At 48.0% G+C, this 25,813-nt stretch overlaps 1 protein-coding gene across 4 annotated transcripts in view; it reads right to left on the bottom strand.

Moving 5' to 3' along the window:
* LOC119442109 (disks large homolog 1) overlaps positions 1 to 25,813 on the bottom strand; it is a 673,008-nt gene that overhangs the window by 332,505 nt on the left and 314,690 nt on the right. Inside the window, exon 1 of one of the 4 annotated variants that reach the window (XM_049661899.1) lies at positions 16,418 to 16,560. The exons of the other annotated variants lie outside the window; for them this stretch is intronic. Coding sequence (XP_049517856.1) covers positions 16,418 to 16,468 — 51 coding nt within the window. The 5' untranslated portion in view covers positions 16,469 to 16,560. Of the gene's footprint in view, positions 1 to 16,417; positions 16,561 to 25,813 lie in introns of those variants that run through there. 4 annotated transcript variants of the gene reach the window in all.

The raw sequence follows: 25,813 nt of genomic DNA, 5'->3' as shown, positions 1-25,813 counted from the left end.
CACAGCGCTCGCCAGACAGAGCGCGAGCAGGGCGATGCCGGCCGCAAGTCGACGCAGCCCGAGGCGGTCGCCGGCGAATACCGCCGCCGCCGTCTGGCGAAGACGCATCATCGCTCACTGCGGGAAAGGCTCCTCCTCTTGGGGCTTGCACCGCGGCGAAAGCAAAGCACGGGAGGGAGAGACGCAAAGGCAAGAACGCCGCGCGTGCCTACTGGGCTGCGCGCGCTTGTTCTTGCCGCCGCCGGCACAGTGTATACGAGCGCGTGAGTGTAGCTTCTCCTACTCGGCAACGCGGAATGAGAAAAAAGCGATGTCTCGCTCAAAGAGTGAAGCGACTGCACATGCGCGCCACGAAGTCGCTGCGCTTGTCCGCCATTTCATATATCTCGGACCTTTAGTCGACCGGAGTTAGACGCACGGGCGACAGAAACGCGATTGCGACGCTGTTCGGGAGGCGAATAATGAGGACAGTGAGAAGAACCTTGACAAGAAGAGCGTCCGCTGCACAAGAGCATCGCATTTTAATTTGCCGAGAGCTAAGCACTGACACATTGATAGATGGCGCATATAACTCGAGGGTTGCGCATCACTAAAGGCTGGTAGGAGAAAGGCAGCTAACGTGGACAGCAGAAGCAAAGCAGAGACATGATAACGTTGAGGTTGGACGAGTCCCCAGCATAGTAGCCCGCACACCACACCAACCAATAAATAGTAATGCTAAACACGACCACTGTCTGGGAAGATCGCTGACATTAGGAATATTCTGTAGCGGGAACAAAACTATCCCCCTGAGCCTCCAGTGCCCTTGAAGCAACACTGATTAGTAACTCAACGGTTCAGATCGGCTCGACCATTTCAGGCTCTCTTGAACCACTTTTGGCTCTCTGCGGTCTCTCGGGCTTGGCAGTCGGCCCTCGACGAGGGATTCAGCTGATCAGGAGCCGTATTACATGCGCCGGTGGACGAGCACGCCGATCCTCAGGCCGCAGTTGGACGTACAAACACAAAAGCGTACAGTCAACCACAAAAGTTTGCGGACCACGCGAGCGCGTGCCAGACTGCCTATCCGCGCCACCTAGCGGTACGCCACCTAGCGGCGACAGGGGCGCTTTCCCGGATATGAGCCCTCTTGGTACTCGCCTGCCTGTTAATTTTTTATTCCCGTGCATGACATTGTTAGTTCGTTGTGTTGACGCAGAGCGCTGTCTGCGATAAGACCGCCACATATCTGGCTTGATAGCAGTATCGGAGCAATCACTGCAACCTTTGTCGAATGGTGTGCCAGTGGGTAGATAAGTTTCACGAAGCGCTGCGACGATTTTTTTACGCGACGTTTACTGGCGCACTTTGGTTGGCAGCATCTTGGTCCAATGAGTGTTGCTGCTTCTGCGTCTTGAGAGAAAGGGTAGGGAGGTGTTTCACTGTCATCAAAAATAAAGAAAAAGCGGATGCATAGAAAATTTTCTTTCACACATAGGCGCATCTTCGCATCAGTCGCTGAAAACGTAGTAGACTTGCTTCAGGCCACGTGGTGATCGCCTATTTGGAAAGATGCCGCTGCGTGTTCCACTTGACGAAAGAAGGCACATTGTGCGTTTATTTATAGAGGGAATACCTCAGCGCGAAATCTGCCGCCGAACCAACAGGAGCCGGACTGCCGTGAATAGGATTATTCAAGCTTTCCGCGACGATGACAGATTCACAGATATGGAGCGCAGTGGGCGTCCAAGGGCCACGACTGAGGAAGAGGACCGCCTGATTACGGCCGCCATCGTGGCTGATCCTTTTCAAAGTGCAGAGGATATCCGAGAAGCGCTCTCGCTCACGGTATCGTCTGAGACTGTAAGAAGAAGGCTGAGTGAGCTTGGCCTGCAGTCTTTCGTAGCAGCACAGAAGCCCTGCCTCTCAGACAGCCAGCTACAAGAACGACTCATGTTCGCTACAGCAATGAAAGATTGGACAACAGAGAAATGGGGCGATGTCATCTTTAGCGACGAGTCAACTTTTTCCACGCGCTGGGACCAACGGAAGCGGGTTTGGCGTCCACTAAACTGCAGGTGTGTTTACAGTGTATTGGCAGTTAATTCACGAAGCTAATTCTGCATCACAACATGTTTCACGTAAAATGAGCTTTTGGACATTACGAGATTTTTCTGTAGTGGTATTATGTTGAAAACATTAACGATTGTTTCATAGTACTACTTACTCTGAAGCTAATTAAAAGCTGCCAGTGGGTCTTTCAGTACTATCTAATGATGTTTGCACGTTTTCTATTGCAACTCTATAACAGCATTATAAAGTTCATACGCAAGAGGAATCACAACATTTTTAGACGCGCCGCTGGAACCCAATTGTATGCTATTTCTTGCAGATATCTGCCTAATTACACACAGAGTGTTCTATCCAGTGGACGGTGTTCCGTGAGCGTGTGGGGAGCAATCAGCAAAGATGGCCTTGGTCCCCTTGTGCGTCTGGAAGGGCCCTTCACTGCGTCACGGTACTGCGACGTCATCACTAGACACCTCGTTCCGTATGCGCTGGACGGTCCCTTCAGCGACGGCTGCTATTTTTTTCAACACGACCGCAGCCCGATCCATAAAGCACGTATCGTCCAGTCATTGCTAGAAGAACATGCTGTTTGCCAGCTTGAGTGGCCTCCATGTGGCGCCGACTTGAATCCCATAGAAAATGTCTGGGGCATGTTGAAGAAACGGCTGTCCACACGAGCCAACCGCGGCCGCACGGCCGATACGCTGTGGCAAGCGATCGCACAAGAATGGGAAAGCCTGCGCGGTCGACCGGAGATTACTGAATCTTTGTACGAGTCGATGCCCACACGCATCAATAAGGTGCTAGAAAACGGCGGACATTTCACTTCCTACTAGATCATTGAGAGACCTATGTTTCATGACACTTCTGTAAATGTCTTGTGAATAAATTCATCCCCTTCAGACACGAATTATGATGCACTGTCTGCAAATGCGTCAAATGCGCATGGCATCATTTCAAGACGCTCACTATTACATTCCAAGAAAGAAGACGAAGCAATGTGCTGTTTTGTGCGAGTTTCAGTAAAAAAAATTAATTAGCGTATAACTCATTATCTAATTATTCTGAAATCCGTCAGCTTCAATGCTTGCATAAAAAGAATCAACTATTAGGCCCGAAACGCATGCACACTTGCTTTTTCGGTTGTATTCGTGTCGACCGGAGAAAAAAAATACTCTTGACGTTGGTCTTGGAACGCGGCACGTCGAACGATTGTCTAACATGGTAGTGTCTCCAGCAAAGTGATCATCTGCAGCAATACGCAGGACAATGAAGTTAACTGACCGCTAGTTGTCCCATCAGGAAGCGGACACGAATGTGCACACTGAGTTTTAGGTCATTTGAAGAAACACGTGGCGTGGGACGCGCCTCCGAAGTTCGAGTCCCCAAACGAGGACGCCGTGTCGCAAAGGGTTATAAAAAGAGTCATCGCACCCGATTATTTCTTATTTTTCTAAATGTAACCACTATAGCAGCGCGGTGGTTCGGGCTTTGCGCAGCAAAACCTGGGCGCAGGCGATAAAATCCCGGCCGCTACTGTCACTTAGCGATGGGGGAGGAACGGAAAAATTCTGCCTACTGACTAAGCATCTGTGTCCCATGGCTGCCTCACCGCTCACTCACGCACTCACGAAAAAAAAAAAAACAAAAAAACAGCGTGGCTACGCGAAAATAGAACTGATAACAGCCGAAGAATACGCTGTCTGATTACTTGTACTGATATTCTGCTCTCAAAATATAAGCAAGTAGCCCTGGCTAACAAAGAGCGCGTCACGTTGAAAGAGATAGGTAGAAAATATTTGCGCACAGTGCGAAAATAGACAGGCCATAGATTTAAGGAGGGATGCGTCTTCAACGTAGCGCTGCTGTCGATCGCTGGTGACGTAGCGGAAGTGTCGCGAAGAGGCTCTTGGCCACGCGCTCGCGTGGTCCGCAAACTTTTGTGGTTGACTGTACATACGATGTGGCGTAATATGTTCTACACATAAAAGGAAGGGATAAAAACCCACGGTATTGCACGTAACGAAACAAGCAAATATGATGTTGGGAAGATATTTCCAAGATTCGCCAAAGTTTGAGCGCATTCCTGACGGCAGCGTACAAACGGAAAGAGACGATGAAGAGATCTACCAGCACTTCTCCTGCCCCCCCCCCCCTCTCCCTCTCCCCCTAGCAGCCTCGTTATCAAGCGCGCCGCATCTGCCCAGAGCATCCCTGAATGCTTCCTCCACCTCGGTGTCCTGTTCCCGCTTTTCCAGGGACAGCTGCCTGCAGGATGCGCACTCCGCTAATTGGATCACACGACAGCACTGCGGCGCGTGATGGCCGGCAGCGCAACGTTTAGCCAGTGCTACTCGAGAGATCGTTCCGCGCCTAATCAGCGTCTGTTCTTTAGTTCTCGAACTTCGTTGGGAGATAGTTTTCGCCCCACTTTCAACGCACGGCATCGCGAGCAATACACCAGGCCGGTGGCGTCCTCGTCGAACAAGACCGAACGATAACGCGCATACGGAAAGCTGAGAAAGTTTCCCACATAATATGGCCAATCTCACGATGGAAAAGCTCGGGAGGAGGGTACACTGATAAAGTTAAAGAAAGAAAGAAAGAAAGAAAGAAGAAAGAAAGAAAGAAAGAAAGAAAGAAAGAAAGAAAGAAAGAAAGAAAGAAAGAAAGACGGGGCGCGCGCTTCGGGAGATCGCAGATATCGCGATTCCGCTGCCTCTGCGGGTGATATATCGATACATCGAATAGCAGCGAGTCAAAGGACGCTGAATTTTCGTCAGACTTTGAGTCTGAAAACGACGACGACGAAGAAAGAAAAAGAAAGAAGAAAGAAAGAAAGAAAGAAAGAAAGAAAGAAAGAAAGGTGGAAAAAATTGTTCGTTAAAAAATTAGAGGTAGCCCATTTTCCCAGTCTATTATATCTGTCCCACCGCTTAGCACGCAGTCATGTCTGCGTAAAGAGACTCTGTTGACGACCTGTGTCACATGCTGCAAGGTTTCGCCCAATTACCTTATACAGTTCATCCTACAAAGAGCGTAAACACGCAGGTTTCGTCAGCAAAAGGCAAGGAATCCGTTCAAAATTCATTACTAGACAATTTGCAGAGAATAAAGCAAAAAACGAAAGACACTGGCGCGTATCATTCTATCTCTCTAACTTGACGAAACACGAGATTACGGCCCGTATTCACAAACGGAACTTAAGTAGGACGTCAATAAGTGCGGGAAAAGTACAAGTGTTAGGTAAGTTTAAGGAGAGTACTTCAAAAATGCCACTTAAGTATCACTTTCGAAAGTAAGACTTTTACGTATCGAGGATACGTAAATAATTTACGTGTACGATCGGTTCAATAATAATAATAATAATAATAATAATAATAATAATAATAATAATAATAATAATAATAATAATAATAATAATAATAATAATAATAATAATAATAATAATAATTTTTGCAGCAGAGTAATGCGGATATAAATGTTGCAGTGCTTGCACGCGCATTCTGCTGAGTGAATTACAAAGACTATTTGTATTTAGCGCTTTACTCAAACTCGTGTGGCCACAAGTTCACCTTGGTTCTCGCAGCCACTGCGGTTGTGTGTGTCGCCGTTCCGACCATTTCTTGGTTTTGTTGCTGAAAACATGCGGTCTTTGCGCGTAGAGTGTGTGTGTGTTGTGTGTTTTCAACCCACGCGGACGATGGAAAAAAAAAGAAAACAAACTTTTCCGAAGAAAAACGCACAGTGCTGCCGGAGCTCGTTTCGCGCCATCGCAGCGTGGTCGAGAACAAGAAAACGCACGCTGCATGTATCCGTCAGTCGAAATCGGGACCGTGCAATGGTGTAGAACTCCTGCATTACGGATGCCAAATCATTGGCATTCGGAAACTTCACGAGCTGCGGGAACAAAGTGTCGGCAATCATTCTTGACATTCGTGCGATGATTCGAGACACAGTTGATTGCGAAACAGTAACGAGGTCCCCGGTGACAACTTGAAAGGTTCCGGCGCCGTAGAATCGAAGCGCGATCAGAAGCTGGAGCAGCGGCGGCACAGGGTGACCGCGTTCGTTGTCTTTTGGGACCAGTGGCAGCATTTCCAACAGTCGTAGCACCGCTTGCTTCGAAAAGCGGTACTGCCACGATAATTCCGCGTCGTTGTACACTTCCATGGGAATCTGTCGATCCCTAAGCCGTGCACGGCCGTAGTGGCGGCGCGTATCGGTATGCCTCATCCTCCGTAATATCGTGCACACGTCGTCCGGCGGAATCGGCTAAGTCGGCGAGGCTGCCGTAGCAGTCGGCCATCTTGCTTGCTAGGCGAGGGTAGCGAAAGTCGCACTTAAGGTTGCCAATGGCTGTACTTTACTTTCCGGCACTCAAACCTTAGGTACAAGATTTGTCTATGAAACGCGTAAAGCATCGACCAGCTACTTAAGTCATAAGTTAAGGGTAAGTTCCGTTTTTGAACACGGGCCTACGAATCAACACGGGCTTGCGAATCAACGAATAAGATACCTTAATCCAAAAAAAAAAAAAGAAAGCATGATGGTTACCATTCTGGCGCTGCTGTTGCACTGCCGCCAGCGTTCTTTCTGCATTGAAGTTGAGTAAAATAAAGGAAACCATTTCCATTCTAACAACGAACGCTCCGAGCATATACATGAATGGTAGAATATATATAAAAAAGAAAAAAGAAAGAAAGGGTGGTTCCCTCCGAAAGAGAAGCCGAAATTAAAACCGATCATGGCAAAGCGCGCGGTTCTAATCGTTTCGTCACTGCAATTCAATTCGAACGATCCAAGCCAACCCCCCCCCCCCCCCCCCCCCTTCATCACGGTCAAACGCAGCAGAGACCGAACAAACGACAAAGCGGTCATTACGCGCTTTAATTAAGGAACATTAGCAGTGCGCGCAGAGAGCATCAGAACATCTCCTGCGTGGTCAAATATAGAAAGAGAGAAAGAGCAATCGAAAAAAATGGATTGATATTGAGGTTACGGTTAAGATTGTCTCGGACTATTATAGAGGGCGGATACGTTATAAAAAGGAGCCGTTTCAACTGACAAATGATAATGGTCATATTCTTATAGCAGCAGACACCGGCGGCGCGGGGGTCATCAGCAGCTGAGTCGTTTCATCGTCACCTCGAGAGCAAGAGAAAAGAAGACAAAGAATATATATATACATGCTTCAAGAAAGAATAAGACATGAACAACAATATACAGAAGGCGCTCATTTGTTCCCTGGCAATAAAGCTGTTCAACCATTACCTCATAGAAGCGAGAAGAAAGAAAGAAGGAAAGAAAGAGAGACAAGAAAGATGAAAAAGCGCCCGGGGTCTTGTTCTCGTACGTTGACGCTTATACGGCAGCTCAGTGTTCATTCCTTGCTTCTTAGTTGTCTTCGAAATTTGAGATTATCGCCCGTTTTTATGGCCGAGAGAGCGAAAGAAAACGCATCAACACGACGATGAATTCTGAAAGCACGCGCAAGCGCGAGAGGTCGTGCACTGCGACCGAACAGTGATCGCGGGGCAGGTCGTTTAGAGAGGAACATGCGATCTGCGCGCCAGGCGGCGAGCGAAAGCTCCCGGCAGACATCGGCACCAGCAAGCACGCAGTCCTTGATGATTGCAGGCGCGTACTTATGGCACATTTAACAACGGCAATATGGCGTCCTTCCTCCGTGGTAGCCAGCAGCGGCGAGGCGGCGGGATCCTCGCAATTAACGCCTATACACCGGAGGTCTTTATACGTCGACGAGTGCATATATATATGCAGTCGTCGACGTATAACGACCGCCATTATTGCCAACTGGTGCCCACTCGCCGCTTTTCGCCCAAAAGAAGGTAAAAGAAATTGCTTCGCTTAGTCGCCTCCGTTTGCCTGAACACACTATTTAGACGTACAAGCTGGGATTGGCGGCCACCACTGCTTAGTCGCTAACCATAAGTGAATATATAGGCTTTCATGTTTCGGCAACATAAATCTCCATAATTAATAATAACGCCATCATGTAGAATACTTTCGTAGTAAGAAAGACAAATAAAAGGAAGAGGAACACGGGTCACTCGAAGCTGAAGTTTTAGGAAGGCGTCTAACCCCATCGTAGCGCCCTCAGCCTTGCGTCACGCAGACACTACGCAACCCAAACACGTCACGCCACCGCAGTAAAACGCGACCACGAAAAAGCGTTGGATTTGAATTGGCCGTGAATTTAAGTAGTCCTGAACCACGCGATACCTCGGAGCCGGTCCCTAATTTATCAAAGCACCGTGTCGGAGTACGAGTGGGTATATTCTGCCACAATTCAATGACCAATATATCTCGTATCAAGTGACCGGGAAATGCTACTCTCGACACCGTGAAATTACAGAACATTTTCAAATTCCGCAACGGCGACATTTCGAGCCAATCAGAGAGGCCGCATAGCAGCCCCACGAGCCAATCGCAGCTGACAACGTGTTCGCGGTATATAGTATGAAACGCACTCCAGGAAAGTATACTAGCTCGCGATAAGCATTGAGCCAAGACCATTTCATCTTATTAAGGCAAGCACCTGCAACCGGAAAGACAACATCCGCTCGTGCACCGCCCATGGCTTCAGCATGGCTGCGCGCTGCACAAACGGGACGGTAATTATACACGCTGCATTCATGGCGACAAAATCGAGATTTGTACGCGAGTCGAGCCGTTCTATACCTCTTTCACACGGCCCCTCGATCGGCATCGGCGCAGGCACGGACCATGGCGGCGTCAATGCGTACCATTTATAGGCAGAGCACGCGCCGAGCGCAAAATTACCCAGTGCGGCCTTGGGAAGTTTTCCTTATTACGCACTCCTAGGGATCTACTATGTAGTCCAGCGCGGCCCACGCCGAGTTTACTGCTGCGCGCGACCCCATCCGGTGCGACGGCGCGACAGAGTGTCGCAATTTCGTCTCCCGGGAAAAACTTATCGGCGAGCAGGACTCGCCACCGAGCGGTCGCGCGAGTCCTGCGCGCACGCGATAAACCGTACTCGGAAGCACCCGATCAGTTCTAATAAATGTCCGGCCGACGGCGCCTGATCGGTCGACCCGGCAACTTTACGGCGCGCCAGCCGCATCACGCCGCGCGCCCCGACGACGAAAACAGAGTTTCAAACAGCCGCCTTCTCTCTGGTATCTATTTCCAACGCCTCCCCCCCCCCCCCCCCCCTCCCCTACCCTATCTACTCAACCGAAAATTCCAGTCCCCAACCCCTTCTCCGCTCTTTTTTTTCCCACTTCCCGACAAACAAATTCTGTGTGCACATTTATCACACGCATACTCGTAGACGAAGTGACACCCATCTTCTCGTCACAAAGCACAACATATAATATGGTGGATTGCTGGCGAAAGGTTCTCTTAATGTATATCATGATATTAAAGCTGCAATATCATCCAAGCTTCAATTCCACCGCCCACCCCCTCCCTGCCTTTCTCTTTACCAGGCACGTGTGTTAAGGCACGCGCAAAAAAGGATTAAAGAACGAAAAGCAAAAGCTATTAGGCTTCTGTATACGCAGGTAAAGCGGGAAATTGGTCGAGTTAGTATCAACATCCTCATCAGCCTATTTTATGTCCACTGCAGGACGACAATGATCTACACTGACCCCTGTCTTGCGCTAGCTGATTCCAAGTTGCGCCTGCAATTTCCTAACTTCATCACCCCATCAACCCACCGAGGAAGTATAGGATGACCGTATTGACATATACATATGCAACTTCTGTACAAATGGCAACTGCATGATTAGCACAAAGTCAGCAGCAGTAGCCGTTTTGTTTGATGCCCAAATACAAAAATAGTGTCGAATAACGACAGCCCAGAGCGAACGATTTCCTGCCGGTCAAAGTACTGCTGACGCTAAGCTAACGCGAAACTCAGAGCCATTACTGCATGGTGCATTGTTGCGCTGCAAAGGTGGCACGCACGCGCGCGCACACACACACCCACACACCCACACACACACACACACCACACACACACACACCACACACACACACACACACACACACACACACACACACACACACACACACACACACACCATACAGTCATGCCCTGTCAACTAGACCCGGTTGAAGCACGTCTGGACGTTATTTCAAGGTCATTACTTGCTCCTCGGAATTAGGAAGAAAACGAAAAAGTGCGGACAAGAGGGCAGTAAACGAAAAAGATTTCGAAACGTGTACAAATAATTTACTTGTTCACCTTGCTTTCTTTTTTTTTTTCTCTACAAATATTTTATACAAGGGCCAGCCTAAAAGACAGCGCGCATTACAAGAAAACGTGACAGTATAACGCAGACAATACTCCCGTAGAACGTTGTATTGCCAGCAACGGGGACGCTCTCTCTCTTTCTATTGTTTTTTTATGACGTAGTAGGTCATGTAAACGCTAAAAGGTAGCGCCAAACTACGTCCGCTACGCGCGTCTCAAATCTGAGAATACTTAAGTAACCTCCGCACGTCAATCTCAAATTTCTAGGGAACGGCAATCAATACAGAAGAAGAAATATAAATGAAAACCTGAAGTAACAACCACTGATCGTTACCACTGATTATAGTGGAGATCAGTGGTAACAACAGTCAAACCTGTCAGGCGCAACGCGTGGGTGCAAGTGTGCGTACCCTGCACCACCGTACATCTATCCCCTTACTGCTCCCGGACGCAGCACGAAAAGCCAAATTCGAGGCGGCTAATCGACGAAACGAACGTTACTTCCTTTTTTTTTCTCTCTCTCTCTCTCTCTCTCTCGTTTCGTCGACACCGCAGATCGTATTTTTTCTTTCGTTTTTTTTTTTCCTTTCGCCAAATGACGCCTGCTCGCCGCCATCCTCACCGAGAGATGGTGGCGTGCGCCCACACGCCGCGGCGGCAGCGACCATTTGGAAGTAGAGTCACGCCCCTGCGAGCAGCGCTTCTCTGCATATCCAAAGGCACCGGAAACGCCGGATAGAACGAAAGAGAGAGAGAGAGAGACAGAAAAAAGGAAACGCGCTTCTGCTGGTCGCCATTACACAAGATCTAAGTCGTTACAGTGCGACCAACGACGGCGGCGGTGGAAGCAGTGCACGGCAGCGGCACGCACGCTGCGCCCGACGGACATATCGCAGAGAACGAGCGAGGGTGGGACTGCGAGCGGTGAGAGCAAGCGAGGGATGGCACGGGCGTCGTTTCGATCGCGAGCGTCGGTTTGCGTGTACGCCAGACAAGCCGCGTGGAGAGACGTAAAACCGGCGGCTCGTCACCCCGAGCTCTGTGCTTCGGCAGCGCGTCGTTGCGCACACGTACGAAGCGCGCACGTCGCGCTCTCGTTCGCGCCGAGTTGCGCGATCGAGCCCCGCGAACTTTCTCCGCGAAACTGCGAGAGAGCCGCTCTCTGATGCGCGCGGGCTGACTGTCTAGGGTGGTGTTCGGGTTGTACGTGAAACGTGCAAGCCAGAGAGAAGAGGCGAAACTATAAACCGAAAACGATACGCGGAACGGCACTCGCAGGAGCGGATACTGGCTAAACGCGAGTACCGAAAAAGAGTTCTGATTGCGACTGGAATAGGGGAGATGCGCGTCATTCATTAGGAGAACGCTGCGGCTACGGGAATAAATTACGGCGCTCAAGAACGACTTAAAGATCGGACCAGTGGCTTATACAGTTCCAGAGGAAAGAGTAACCTACATGCCCCCCCTCCCCCCCCCCCCCCTCCCCCACCTCAGTAACAAGAAGAACAGCTTAGAACTATACGCATGGAGACGGTGAATTACGCCAACTTCAAAATGTACCCATGACTTCTACTTTGCATGGTAACAAACAGACGTTTAAGCATTCATTTCGCTCGTGCAAGGCTTATTATCATTATCATTATTATTATTACTGACATGATGTTGATGATTATAAAATGTCTTTATTGTGGAATATGGCTCAAAGGTCGCTAATGTTAAATAGGAAGGGGAGGGGGAGTTGACATGATAAAAGGAAATGCTGGTGCAGGAACGCGGCACCGGCTACTTCTTGTCTCGTGAAGAGGCATTAATTGAAGAATTAGGCTACATAGACTGTTTCTAAGCTACAGTTAAGTTACCACAGACACAATACACTTAAACTACATCGCATCGATTCGCACAAAAGAAAGCGAAAAAGAGGACGAACAAGAATGAATGAATGAATGAATGAATGAATGAATGAATGAATGAATGAATGAATGAATTTGCGAGCCGCAAGCCTGGTAAACCAAATCGCTCAATTTCAAGTCGCAGTACAATGTTAACACGCTCTTGGACCTCAAGGGTGTCCACGTAAAAAAACAACGCCCGACACACATTCCTTGACTGGCTTCAAAAGAAAATGTATGGTGCAGAATTATTACGCCTTCATGACATTTAAACCTTAGTCTAGGGCTATGTAGCTGCAGAGAAAGAAGCAACGAAGGAAAACAGTTTTCTTTATGCTATTCATTCTCGCTTGCTTAAGAAAGTTAGCTTACACAGAACGATTTGCCGATACGCGAGTATTTTAATTAAAAAAAAAAGTCGCTTCCTCTGACAACAATCCGGGACAACCTTTATTAAAAGGCCGAACTACACGCACGCTCGCCGGCGCGCGAAAGCTCGCGCGGGCCCCCTTGCGTTGGCACGCCTTGCCAGGAATGGCGGTTTGAACCGACGTACTACAAGAGACGCGCGCGCCACTCTGCTCACACTAACTGTTTTGACAGACATCGTTTAGCAGGTTGTTAATGACAGTGCTTTGAAATGCCGAAATATTGACAACCAAAATTGGTTTTATTTTTAGAGTCGTCAGATCAACGTAAAGAATGAGCACATTCTTGCATGACATAAATCTGCCGCCCTGATCGGTGTTGATTGTACCACGGCGCAGCTGCGTAGCGAGGCGCGTGGAAATGGCGAGGTAACCATATGAGGTTGCCATAGAACTACCGATATCTGTTTGGAACAAATATCAGTGCTCACGCCGCACTTGGACGACACGTACGCTCTTTCCCGTACCATCTGTCATCTACCATCTGTCGTGATACTGTCAATCCCTGATGAGATTGACAGTATCACGAAATAAATAAATAAATAAATAAATAAATAAATAAATAAATAAATAAATAAGTAAAAATCTGCGCATGGGTAGGCACGCCGGCGCGAGCTTTCGCGTGCCGGCAAGCGTACTTGTAGTTCGGCCTAAAGGCACACAATAGAGAAAAACAATTTCAGCTGAATAAGTGAATTACGATTCTACAATACAAACAAAAAGCCACTATTAATCCAGAAAAAGACGCAAAAGGGAAAGACTGGTGGCGCCGCCGCCTTCAAGTTCTCGCACCGACTCTCCGTGACGTCACAGCTTTTCATGGCGTCGGCTAGGGTCTATGGCTCTATTTTCAACACGCATGGCGGCTGCACGGTCGCCATTATCCGCCATGTTTTCTATCTAATTGGCTGTCGAGAGGTCACGTGCTTTGAAATTTGTGCCGGGTTTTGCAAAATTGCAATTTTGTGTTTTCATCAAAATAAAGAAACGTAACGAGGAGCTGCAAATTTTATCGACTAATAGTTTTTTCTGGTCCTTGGCACATATATTGCGAGCTTTAAATAAAAAGTGGACGGTAGCGTGCAGAAGCCCGTGCAATGAATGTGCAATTTCGCGAATATGTGGTGGCGGTCAAAGATGTCCACCACGTCAGCTTGCTAATTGGCGGGAGGAATATGGTGTGAAGAGCGTCACAGGAAGAACTGTTTCGTAAACGTCAATTTGACGTTGCGTGACGTTGCGCTGCGCTCCCATTGCAGAGATCTTCCGCCATAATTTGTGGTGCAACGCGCCACGCGAATTATGCTAATGAGCGGTCATACGCAATGGCGACAGAGAGGCATGCGTACCGCCGCATTTTCCCCGTCGTTTGTGGCCGTGAAAACATGTTCATAACGCGCGCTCATAGCATTTGCATCGCTTTCGGGAGGTGTTGGCATTTGTGTTTTGAACCATCGTTTCCATTATAAACTCGATTATTTGAAACAATACTGGTTGAACATAGCAAACTTTCTGCGACTTCTCGCACATTTCACTGCTGCGTTTGTATCGTAATCAAGATTAATTTCTTTTCGCGTCATCAGAGAGTATGACAACGGCGGCTCTTTAACTTGTGAAAAGAAATGTACGCAAGTCGGCGCATTGAAGTTTCCTCTCGTAAAGCCCCTGGGGCTTTATCCTCTCGCGATGCGAGTAAGCAGCGAAATACCTTTGACGCGCGCAACGCTATCGATGATATTCGGCCGCTTCTCAGCCAGACGAGCCGAACTGAGTCACTTGCGTTTCAGGAGATAGCGATAACGCGGCCTGTGCTCATCACCACTGGTAGGTCGCGTATGTTGTCCTCAAGGTAAAAAAACAAGCGCGTGGGCGCCAATATACGACGACTCATTCCGTTTCCCGTGAGACACGCATCATACCTAAAGAAGCAGACGATGGCTTGGACCACGCTTGGACGCAGCAGACGACGGAAGCGAGAAGCGTTTTAGACGTTTTGAGCCACCTGCTTTACTTTTACTGAGGAGGAAAACTGTTTTGCTTTATCAGGAACGTTAGGTTCAGTGTTTTCATTTCAGTTTCTTAGGCAAAACGTCAAATTTGCGTCACGTTACGAAAGCAAATCGGGGCCATCAGCGCCATTTTGTAAACGTCACGATTACGTCACGCCTCGAAGAAAATGGCGGAATGTCCAGAATAGAGCCACTAGTTAATATTTGTTCGGTAAAGATGGCCAACGTTGTGTCTTCAAGGAGCCAAAGACCACAGTTTCAAGAACATTTACTGAGCCGCAGTGGTCAGAATACCAGAAAATGCGCAGAAACCTGTGACGTCAGATTGACGTAGCGACGTTCAGGCGTCATCGCTAAATTTTAAGAAAAGTTGGAACTTCGCCCTTTTGCTTTACAAATAATAAACATTATACTAAGAAATTTGCGAAAACACAGTTTTTAAGTAATACTTTATTGTACGTATCCCCTTTTCAGCAATGCCACCACTATTTCTGTACACCGGTTTTCATCTCACTGTGACACAGATGAAACTATCTGCACCGCTTGCACCATAATTAACTGTGCCGGCGATGAAAACAGCGAAATGCCGGCACGATGAACAGTTTGTGAAAATGCCTCCAAGAACGTTGGAGAAGAGGCAGTTTACCGCGAAGCTACGCCTTTGTTACGTGCATTAAACATTTTGCACGAGTCGCGAGTCCGGCGTAAACGTATTTGTTCGAGCACCACGTGTGAACGACCTTTTCGACAGTCCATCATAAGGTGACGTGTAGTTACGTTTAGTTATTCATATTGGATCAGCGCACGTAGGATTTCGTCTTCCGATATAATTAGTTCGTTCTATAGAATTGAGGGCGCCCCAGAGCTCGAGCATCGACGAGTGTCGCGAAACTCGGCCCTTCCTGGAGAGTGCCTCAATGCGATCGCTCAACCTTTTACTAGACCTCTTCGATAGAGAGTTTCAATTTGTCCACAAACCTAATTTTTACCGTTTGGCAAACATAAAACAGGCAAACACACAGATATAATTGCAGTAACCAAGTGCATTCTATGCCTCGCGTTTGGTGAAGATTGGCGGCAGCGGCGTCATCGTGGACATACTGCGTGTTTAATTTTGTTTTTCTTTTTCTTTCTTGCCTGCCCCCCCTGCCAACGAAAGCGCTCATGGAACACGGCAAGATGTCTATAAGGCACTGTGGGTAAATGAAGCGTCACAAGATATCTCTATTAGCGTTGCAAACGAGGTACACCCGTTAACCACAAACGGTAAAAAGTTTTGCGGGCAAGCTAAAGCTCTCTGTCAACTTTCCGCGGCCCAAATCGCGGTCCTGCATGTATATTCAACGAGGCACCATGCAGTTCCTGTTCAAAAACATTCAAACTCAAGCTCAGACCTGGGAACCGACACGGTACCTGTAGGGGCCGTAGATGTCAGCTCCACTCTGCCTCGCCAATGATAGTAGCACCGTGATGAACATTAGAGGATCAAGATGTGCAAACAGTGCTTACCTGCAAGAAAGAAAGAAAAAAAAGGAAGTGGGGAAAAAGCCCATAAGTTACTCTGCGTTAAATACAGAAGCGATTATATATTGTACAAGACAATAGACATCGAAGCAGCAATATATAAAAATGCGCGTAACCTGGTGAATCCATCTACAATTTTACTGAATGCTAGAAAGTGAATTATGTGATGAGATGCCATGGAATGAATACTTGAAAAGGCTGCGCAAGTTCCCAATGGGAAAGAATAAAAATGGCATGCCGTCGCTGTAGGGGACAGTGCTTTTTCCTTACCAAGTATTCGTAGTAGGAGCGGCGAGCCCAAGTCCGCATTAGTCCATTCATGACAGAAACGGAGCCAAAAGTCTCACCGGGGTTACACCAGGAAGTTGTCAATTGCCTCAGTACAACGAAAGTACCGCGTAAATGCTTCACGCGTACTCGGTAATAGAAGTGAACTCTTTCATTCCACGAAACTTGTGAACAGGAAAGTAAACTGGACGTCTTAAACGCAAAAAATTTTGACACGGTTAAAGATGTGTCGATTCTGACCCTCGGCTGGGAAAGGACAACCACTCCCCTTCGTTGATATGAGCTTCAGTTGCGCACATTTTCACTTAGCGGTCATAATACTCGAAACCGCACGAGAGCTATGCCGCGCACAATCACTCGGGCATTCAGTGACACAGAGAGAAATAATAATATTAAAAAATAAAGCACGTTCAGCGCTTTGACTGCCTATCTTTCGATGACGCGGAAGGCTGTCCGTGAAGTGCAGCCAGAGAGATACGTCCAAAGCTCAGGCCTCTCTAGCGTTGCAGGCTGTCACCGAGCGTCGACTCTGAGCGCCGATCGATACCTGACTGACAGAGCAGCTGCCGCGGCAGGTCAACGCTGGCGGCTATGGTGCCGTGTGCATTATGAAACGGTCACGCGAGCCGATCGAGAGGCGAGGAATGACGCGCGTTTTGTGCCACCCGAGATCGCCGTGGAGCTCGGTGCCGTCCCCGGTATCCTCCGCCGCTCACGTACGCCGCCGATCGAAAAACAAGCCGCGACCGCCGCCAGCGCGTGCATTGACGAAGTCAAGTCGCGGTGCCAAAGCAACCGAGAAACAATGCGATATCGAGCGACGCAGTTGCCGGCTAAAGGCGGGCGACGCCAGACATCTTCGCGCGGCTTCTCCACTGTTTTTTGACGATCTTATTCATCACGCAATGGCGCCGTTACACTCATAAAAGAAATAGAAGAAGAAAGGAAGGAAAATAACAGTCACGGAAATTGGACCAACGACCTCCGTAGCCGCCAGCGCCCACCCCTACCCGGCTATGAAGGACAGGATAAAAGCGGGAGCTCGGTCACAGAACAATCAACTGGTCGGTGTTGGATATATTTGTATGACAATTAAGTGGGAACTGTATTACTTTCTACAATTACCGAATGTTCATACCCGGCATCCTTTCGGTGTTCTTACTGCCAATAACATAACAAATAAAAAATAAGAATCACGCCAGCGATAGGGCCAAATTCAAACTGGTCAACAGGGCTATATCGTATATGGATGGTCCTGAATTCAAACCCATCTTAAATGGAAAACGAGCGCTGCCTGTCACACAGTAATTAGATGTCATAGGAGGCGCATCACCCACCATTAACGTTGATTGATACGCTTTTCACGTCGATAAATGTGTCCTTTCTTATTTTTTCCCCTTTTCTCTCACGCTCTCCCCTATCGGCTGTTTTATCTGGGAACGATGAAAGACGTCACAACGCAACAAACGGCGCAGCGCTCCGTTAACAACGCACGGTTAAGTCATTCACAAATGATCATTTAACTAAGATCGAACACTAGGCAACTTACGCGAGTACTGCTTAGTTTCGCTAAGTCATACAATACAACACGACTGATTAAAGCACCTGAATTAAAAAAAAGAAAAAAAAACACATATACTTTGAAAAGAACAAAATTGGGTGGTCGTTCCGCATACAACGAATATCAACGATCCATCCATCATACACGGTTCCCGAAATTCTTCGCAGTTCATAAAGTTCCGTTGACAGGATAAAGAACATCGCAGGTGACCCCTCACGTTCCAAGTGTTTTAAAGAATATAAGACGAACGCCCGGTCCCTGTGAACATAGTTTGAAGCATCACTGCCACACCCTATACCTCTTCTACGTGGTGTGCATATATATATATATATATATATATATATATATATATATATATATATATATATATATATATCGCTTAAGCGCGTCAGGTTCATTAGCCTCCACGTGACAAGGGGCCGCGCGCCTTTTATCTGTACAGCGTGCGTTGCTGTCGGGGAAATGGCGAGCACGGTAGGCGATCATGCAAGCAGAGAAACGGTATCATCAACGCATGTTACCCAGCGTCACAGCGCATCGGCGTCGTGAAGGCGTAAACAGCGCAGTTCTGCGTTTTCAGTTTTATTTCTGCATTATCAACGTTTGGCCTGAACATGCATGCCGAATTATAACGAGTCACGAACCAGGCAGCTCAGACTAAGGTAACTCCGCACTATATATACTACTAGACGAGAGTTAGTATAGTGTGTCTATAGTGTATATTCAGCACAAGCTCCGCTCACAAAACCGAAGTACACCATCAAGTAATAGACAGCGCCAGAATATACACGGGACCAAACGACGAGTAACGACGAGTATCCGCGAACATTGCTCTCTGCAGTTGCAGAAAAGATGCTCAGACTCAAGAAGCAAGGCAATAACGCCAACCATGCGGGAGCACAACAAGGCACGAAGAATGTGTCCGCCATTCCCTACATACATTCTATTTCGCATAACCTGAAGAAAGCTCGCAAAAATGTGCAGAGCGGTTAATGAAGGAAGCAAGGCATCTGTATGTACAACGAATCATCGAGATAAGCCTGTGCACTGCGCGAAAAACGTGGTCTATTCAATTCCTTTGAATTGCGGTGCATCTTACATAGGCCAAACGGGAAGGTGCCTAAATGAGAGATTGAAAGAACATAAGTACAACACAACAAAGACAATATCAGGACATCTAGGCATTCATTGTAGGGACTGCGGCTGCGCTGCTTTAATGGAAAATACCAGCATCATGTTCAAATCAGCAGACAGACTAACAAGGGAGATTGTTGAAGCCCTGGAAATAAAAAAGCTGGATGAGTCCTGTGTTAGCATGCCCTCCGTCATACTCTCGGATAAGGATATCAGATTCCTTACTAGATCCCCATTTCGCGCGCAGTAGGCTTGGCCATGTGATGCAAGTGACAGTTTCCTTTTTTGTGTTTATTCATGTTCAGCCAGTATACATATTCTGCGCTTTTTGTGAATAAACCTTCAGTTGTTAGTGCGCCCTGTGTCTGTCTCGTTACTCGTCGTTTGGTCCCGTGTATATTCTGGCGCTGTGTATTACTTTATGATGAAGAACCAACTAGCCCAAAAACACGTCCTTACGAAGTACACCTCCGCTTCGTACTTCCGCTTCACCGCAGTATACCTCCGCCTTTTCCCACTTCACCTCTGAAAGAGACCCGCCACAGCTGGAGTCCGTTCACAGCTCCAGTACTATTACTCTGCTAATCTGAAGGCTAGGCTACAACAGCAAAATAAAAGCTCTTTGTTATAGCTAAACAGTTAGCTTTCACTGACATCAGCATCTCCCGTCAAACTTGACAAGACCAGTGACACAAAGACAGATTTCTAAGGCGAAATTAGCCGTCTTAAAGCAGGCAGGAAAACCGAAGGCGCTTATTGACGCCACGAAAACGAGCAAACGTAATTGGCTGGCGCATCTCTACGGACTCTTTTTGAGTTGGAGAGTGATACATATGCCACTACATTCCTAGGTTGTCGCCGACAATAATTGCGTGTAGAGGAAACATGGTCACGATCGAACGTGGCGAAGGTTGCATGAAATTCTTCCATTCAGCTACAACACCAGACCATTTTCACGGATGCAGCCAATTGTCAACAGCAGGATTCGCAGGCGCGACAACATACATCCTTGAATTTCTTTCTTTCCGCTTCAATGCGCCAAAGGAAGACACTGAAGTTTGGCTATGCCTCCCACGACCGACAGCTCGCACAAATGGTTCTTTCTAAAATGGGTCGCGAAGGTTATACGCCATATGGGCACGGGAGTGTGGAAAAGGAATATAGTGGATAATGAACGATTATGTGGAAATCATTCCACGTTCAATCATTCTACTGGTTGGACTAAAATCCGTTTAGCGGATTAAAAGATGGCACACGCGTTACCATAATTCTTTTTTTTTTCTCTGCTGCACTTTTATTTGTTCCTTTCTGCAGTTTGACAGTACATATACAGCGTACATAAACTGCAACTCGCATCATAAGCTTGTTCGTTCACTTATTCTTACACCCATTTACTCTTGCAGTTCATGTCCGCGCAGTGCTCTCCTTCCCCCTTTTCTCTTTCATCTTATTTTCCCCTTAAACCCCGTCTAAAGCAGAAAACACGACGCTCATTTGCTTGAGTACCGAAGCTTTAATCGCTGTTTTTTTTTTTTTTTTTTCATCTCCCTACACGCATTTGTACAGTTCAGTAGACTCGGCGCCTATAATGCGTCTGCTCTCCCCATCACGACCGCAGCTAATACTAGGAGATCGCCTTATACTTGTCCGATTTCGCCATCGAAGTCGATAAGAAATGGACTGCCGGAGAGGAAACGACGGGCAGAGTTCAGAAAGCATCTTTACCTCCGCACCCTTAGTAAAGAGGCACTCACGGGAAAAGAAAACAATAACACCGACGAAGAAGACAACGGCGATGCGCGCGCTCGGCGACTTATCGAACGTCCGGGCCCTTCCGAGGACCGATCCCGAAGCTCTCAGCGCCACGCATTCCTTGAGAAGCGCTGACAGCCGCCCGTCGGCTGACAGCGGCGTATGGCACCTGCCACGGCGATATTGGGCGAGCGACGCCATGCGATGAGCCCCAGCGCAGCAGCCGAGGCACGCGGCTTCAACCGGCGAAATAAAGCCTGTGCGTGCGCGGCAGGCACACTTATTAGCGGCGGTGCTTTTTTTTTTTTCTTTTTTTTTTTACTCCCTACTACAATGAGGAGGAAAGCGCGCCGGACTTGACACTCGAGCGGTGCTAATGGCCGACACGTTGACAAAGCAGCCCATCGCTAATATGCCACTCAAATGCGAGTACGAAGGAACTTTTTTTTTTTTTTTTTTTTGGGGGGGGGGGGGGGGGGGGGGAGGGGCATACCACCAATGTAAACATTTACGCACTAACACGCATTCAGATAAACTTTTGTTGCCATGGGAATGGGATGGGAAGAAGCACGGGAGAAAGGCGGCGATAAGTGAAGTTATGTCGGTTGCGGTAATTTTTATACACCGCGGGGTTGATCCTCAAAGGCAGAAATGTCGTATTTAGCTCATGTGCAGCCTTTCCCATAAGTCAAGCTATACACCAGCCTAGAAATGTTGCCTAAGGAACTATTGGCTAAGTAAACTAGTATTTTTGCACGGTGGTACGAATAATTATTGCGCCTACATTTCGAATATAATTCTCTATATATAATAAAAAATCAGGCAAGTTTGCACTCGGTCGCACAAATCTTAGGCACAGCGAAGCTTACTGGCTGTTACTTCTAGGTCTTGACTTTGGTTTAACTTAACTACGCCCGTAGGAAGGTATTCTCGAGCGATCATTTTCGGAGGTACCTTCCCTTTCGCGACATTTCGTTTCGCGTGACTAGGGCTGGACGCGTCGGCGCCTACGAGCGACAGCGCTCCTGGCATGCCACAAACGCAGGCAGGCTAACCAAGTTTGGCACAGTGCCAAGAACGCTGTCGCTTGCCGACGCCGAACGCGTTGGCAACATTTGGCGTGACTAGCGCTGGACCAACACCACCTAGATAGCACAAAGCCTACGCACTCCGATCCATGATATCATGCGGCCTGGCCCGACTGCCATAGAATCAAATGGGGATGCTCCCGCGTAAGCAACAGTGATCTTGACGTCACCGCTTTCGTTCCACCAGCATTGGCAGTGGAAATTTTGGGCCAGGTAGCATGAAGTCATAGATCGGAGTGCGTAGGCCTTGTGCTATCTAGGTGGTGTTGGCTGGACGCGTCGGGGCCTACGAGCGACGGCGTTCCTGGCATGCCAGGAACGCAGGCTGGCTAACCAAGGTTGGCACAGTGCCAAGAACGCTGCTGCTGACCAACGCCGAACGCGTTGGAGGCTAGCCGCTCGATATCAATCGACCAGCTTCGCTGTGTCTTGCGCTTTCCGCAGCCTAGTGCAAGCTTTCGCCTTTTGTAGCGTGAGCTACACTGGCCGAGGTTGAACAGTTTCGCGTGGCTCCTGGAGAGCCGTGCTGAGCATGCGCGAGGAGCAGTGACGTCACACGGCGCACAGCTGGCGCGCCGGGCGTTTGCCCGGCGTTTGCGCTGGGTGTTTGCCAGTGTGGTATAGCCATGGAGAAGGGGAGCGAAATTGCTGCTCAGCGGCGCAGAAGAGCGGAGAAGCTTAACTCATCGGACCCCGAAGTAGTTGCCTGGCAATTAGCGGCTAAGCGTAGGAAGAACGAACAGAAGAAGGCTAAACGTGCTGCGGAGACACCGGAGCAAAGGGAGGAACGTCTAGCAAAGCGGCGTCGCCAGGAGGCTGAGCGACGTGCCCGACCATCACAGCAGCAGCAGCAACAAGACGCCGTCGATGACATCAAGGCTCGCCGATTTACTGACTGTATGCGGTGAAACGTAGCGAAAGCGCCAGTGCGACTCGGACTTTCGAGACGGACTTCGTAAACAATCCGTTTGGATATTTGTGCGACGTGTGTGAAAGACTGTGGCACATGAAAGACTTGACGCCGGTAAGTAGTGCCATGCGTGAAACGTTGAGTTTAGTGGGGCCGCCTGAGTGGGGTGAAACCGTGGCGCGGGTTTGTACAACGTGCAAGAACTTTCTCGTTAAGCAGAAGATTCCACTCTTTAGCGTTACTTATGGGTATCCTTACCCGCCCATGCCACCAGGTCTACCGGTTCTGAACAATGTGGCCGAACGTTTACTTTCGCCACGGATTCCCTTCGTTCAGATCCGTATTGCTGCCAGTGAACTGCCAAACGTAGCGGTGCCCAAGGGTGAAGCCTGTGCCGTTCAGCTTGACGAAAGTGGTGTGGTCATCGAAGCCGTGTACGTGTCGCCGAACAATTAAGATAAAGACACTATAGACGTAGTGGCTACGTCTATACCTAGTCGTGCGGCAAGTGAACTGTGTGTGGTGGATGGTGACTTCAATCGTGCTCCAGACCCTCTTGATGGTCCTTTGAAGGACACGTTTAACCTGGACTAATACCCCTGTCAGACGGGCATCCGCAAACTCCTTTCAACTCCGTCTCTTTATGTTGAGGGAGATGCATGCGATGTCACACGGTCGCCCTTCCACTAAGGGAGTTGAACGGAGCTTTTGGTCAAGGGAGATCGGCGATCTCCCTCAGCGGCTGAAGGGAGTACTCTCGTGCCCAGGCTTGTTGTTGTAAAGCTGAGAATTTAATTATGGTTTGCATTAAAATAATGTCGAGTGTTTTTCAAAACAGTTCTGTTGAAATAAATAAACTTTCAAGTGCAAATCAGCATACTCGCCCCGCCGCAAAGGAACACAGAGAAGCACATGGTGGCTAGCGTCGCTGTCAGCACTGCTATGTTTAGCAAGTGCACTTTGATTTTTAGCGAGGTGTATGTTTTTCGCACCAAATATAATAAATAGTGTTTTTTATCGAAGGAGCGTTAATTATAATAGCTACGAGCGTAATTAGAAGTTACATTTTTGTAATTCTACAAACATCAAACGCCGCTGATAGCGCCTCTGGCGGCTTCTTATGAAAACTTGTTATTGGCCGTGTGGCACGGCCACAACTTCCTTGAGGTCGAACTCCCTTAGGAAGTTTCGCGCTCCCTTATCCTAAAGGAGTTTGTGGGTGCCCGTGTGACACGGGTATTAGCCAGTGTTCTAATTGTACAGACAACCCATTGGGAACCGCCATTGAACTTGTGTATCACAGACAGACAATTCAAAATACTGCGTTGGGGATATAGAGACGGCAGCGTGTTACTACACTGACCACCGAGCCGTCTTTGTGGCAATGGAGAAGCAACCAGACGTTGAGCAATATATATATATATATATATATATATATATATATATATCTTTCTGTCTTCGTTGTCTAGGATTAGCTTGATTATCATGCTTACTTCTGCTTCAATGACAAACACACATTATGTGGCACATGTATATGCAGGGTGTTTCAGCGAACACTTTCAAAATTTATTTAAGGTAGCGTGTGGCAGATAGCCCAATTCTAGTTAATGAGCTGGTCTACTCGAAGAGGCAGACATTACTTGCACAAAAAATTGAAATGCATAATCGAATAATCAAAAAAATTGACTAATCAAGTTTTTAACTAATTACCTGACGGCCCATATTGCAATGTACAAATTGTAGCCGTGGAGTTCGCAAGGCGGATCCACTTGGAACGAATTCTCGTGATGGCACCAGTTTCGAGATATTAATTCCCGAACTTTGCGGAGAAATGCATTGGCGTTCCAGTTAATTTTGTGCTTCAATGCAGAAAGCGACGTTTTGTTAAGAAACTATATATATATATATATATATATATATATATATATATATATATATATATAGCTAAGAATAACCAGCTGAACCTTCTCTCACGCTACGTATATCCTGGCATAGCCGAGCTAAGCCACTGCTATTTTTTTTTTTTTTTTTTCCTGGCTCAGCGCGCCGCGGAGAGAAGAGAGGCGGGGGTCGGGAAGCCAGGGAACTGGCGAGGAGGAGACCGCGTGCGCGCGCACGCGCCCACCTCCACCTCCTCTGGGTTACCGTGGCTACGGCGCGGCAGTTTCTTGGCACGCACCCCAAATTACGGCTGGCTTAAACAGCTTCGCTATTAAAAAAGTTATTCCCCCATCTTATTTATTTTCACTATAACCCGCGTATCTCCTTAAAGTGTCACGAGATGTGTTCATGTAATATACATAAGCGAAACAGAAGATCAAGCACTATGCAGCTACCGTTCTCTCGTCATTGCATCCCTGCTGCACCACTGCTCTGCCTTGAATGGAATGCTGCAGAAGTTTCCAAATGCGCATCAGGCAATTGACTCGCTGACCTGCCTCACAGGCAAAAACAAAGCACAGAAGCTGTATACGCAACGAGCATTTACCCCCCCCCCCCCCCCCCCCGAAAACACACATACAAACACAAAAAACAACAAAAACCGACCTTTTGTCTCTCAAATTGCAAGAGGCGCACGTCAGCACTGTTCACGGGATAACACGATAATATCAGTGACACCCGTTATACTGAACGAGCCCATTGATGATTGATTAATTGACTGATTGATTGGGTTTACCGTCCCAAACCAACTCAGGAGCTGTAATAGACGTCGCAGTGGAGGGCTCTGGACTAATTTAGATCACCTGGGTTTCACTATACGCTTCAATTGAAGTCTTGACACTTTACAGTGTTAACACTTTACAGAGTTAAATCGAAGTCTACCATCTTTCTCTATCTCTCTCTATCTTTTTTACTTTGTTTTTTTCTCCCAGAGAAATGCGGCCGCCGCCGCGGCCGGGAGCCGAACCTGCGTCCTCGTGCTAGGCAGCTAC

This window comes from Dermacentor silvarum, chromosome 2 (genome assembly GCF_013339745.2).
Source record: "Dermacentor silvarum isolate Dsil-2018 chromosome 2, BIME_Dsil_1.4, whole genome shotgun sequence".
NCBI classification, from domain to species: Eukaryota; Metazoa; Arthropoda; class Arachnida; order Ixodida; family Ixodidae; genus Dermacentor; species Dermacentor silvarum.
Note: the sequence above shows the minus strand (reverse complement) of the source record. Positions and strands in the feature narration are given on the sequence as shown.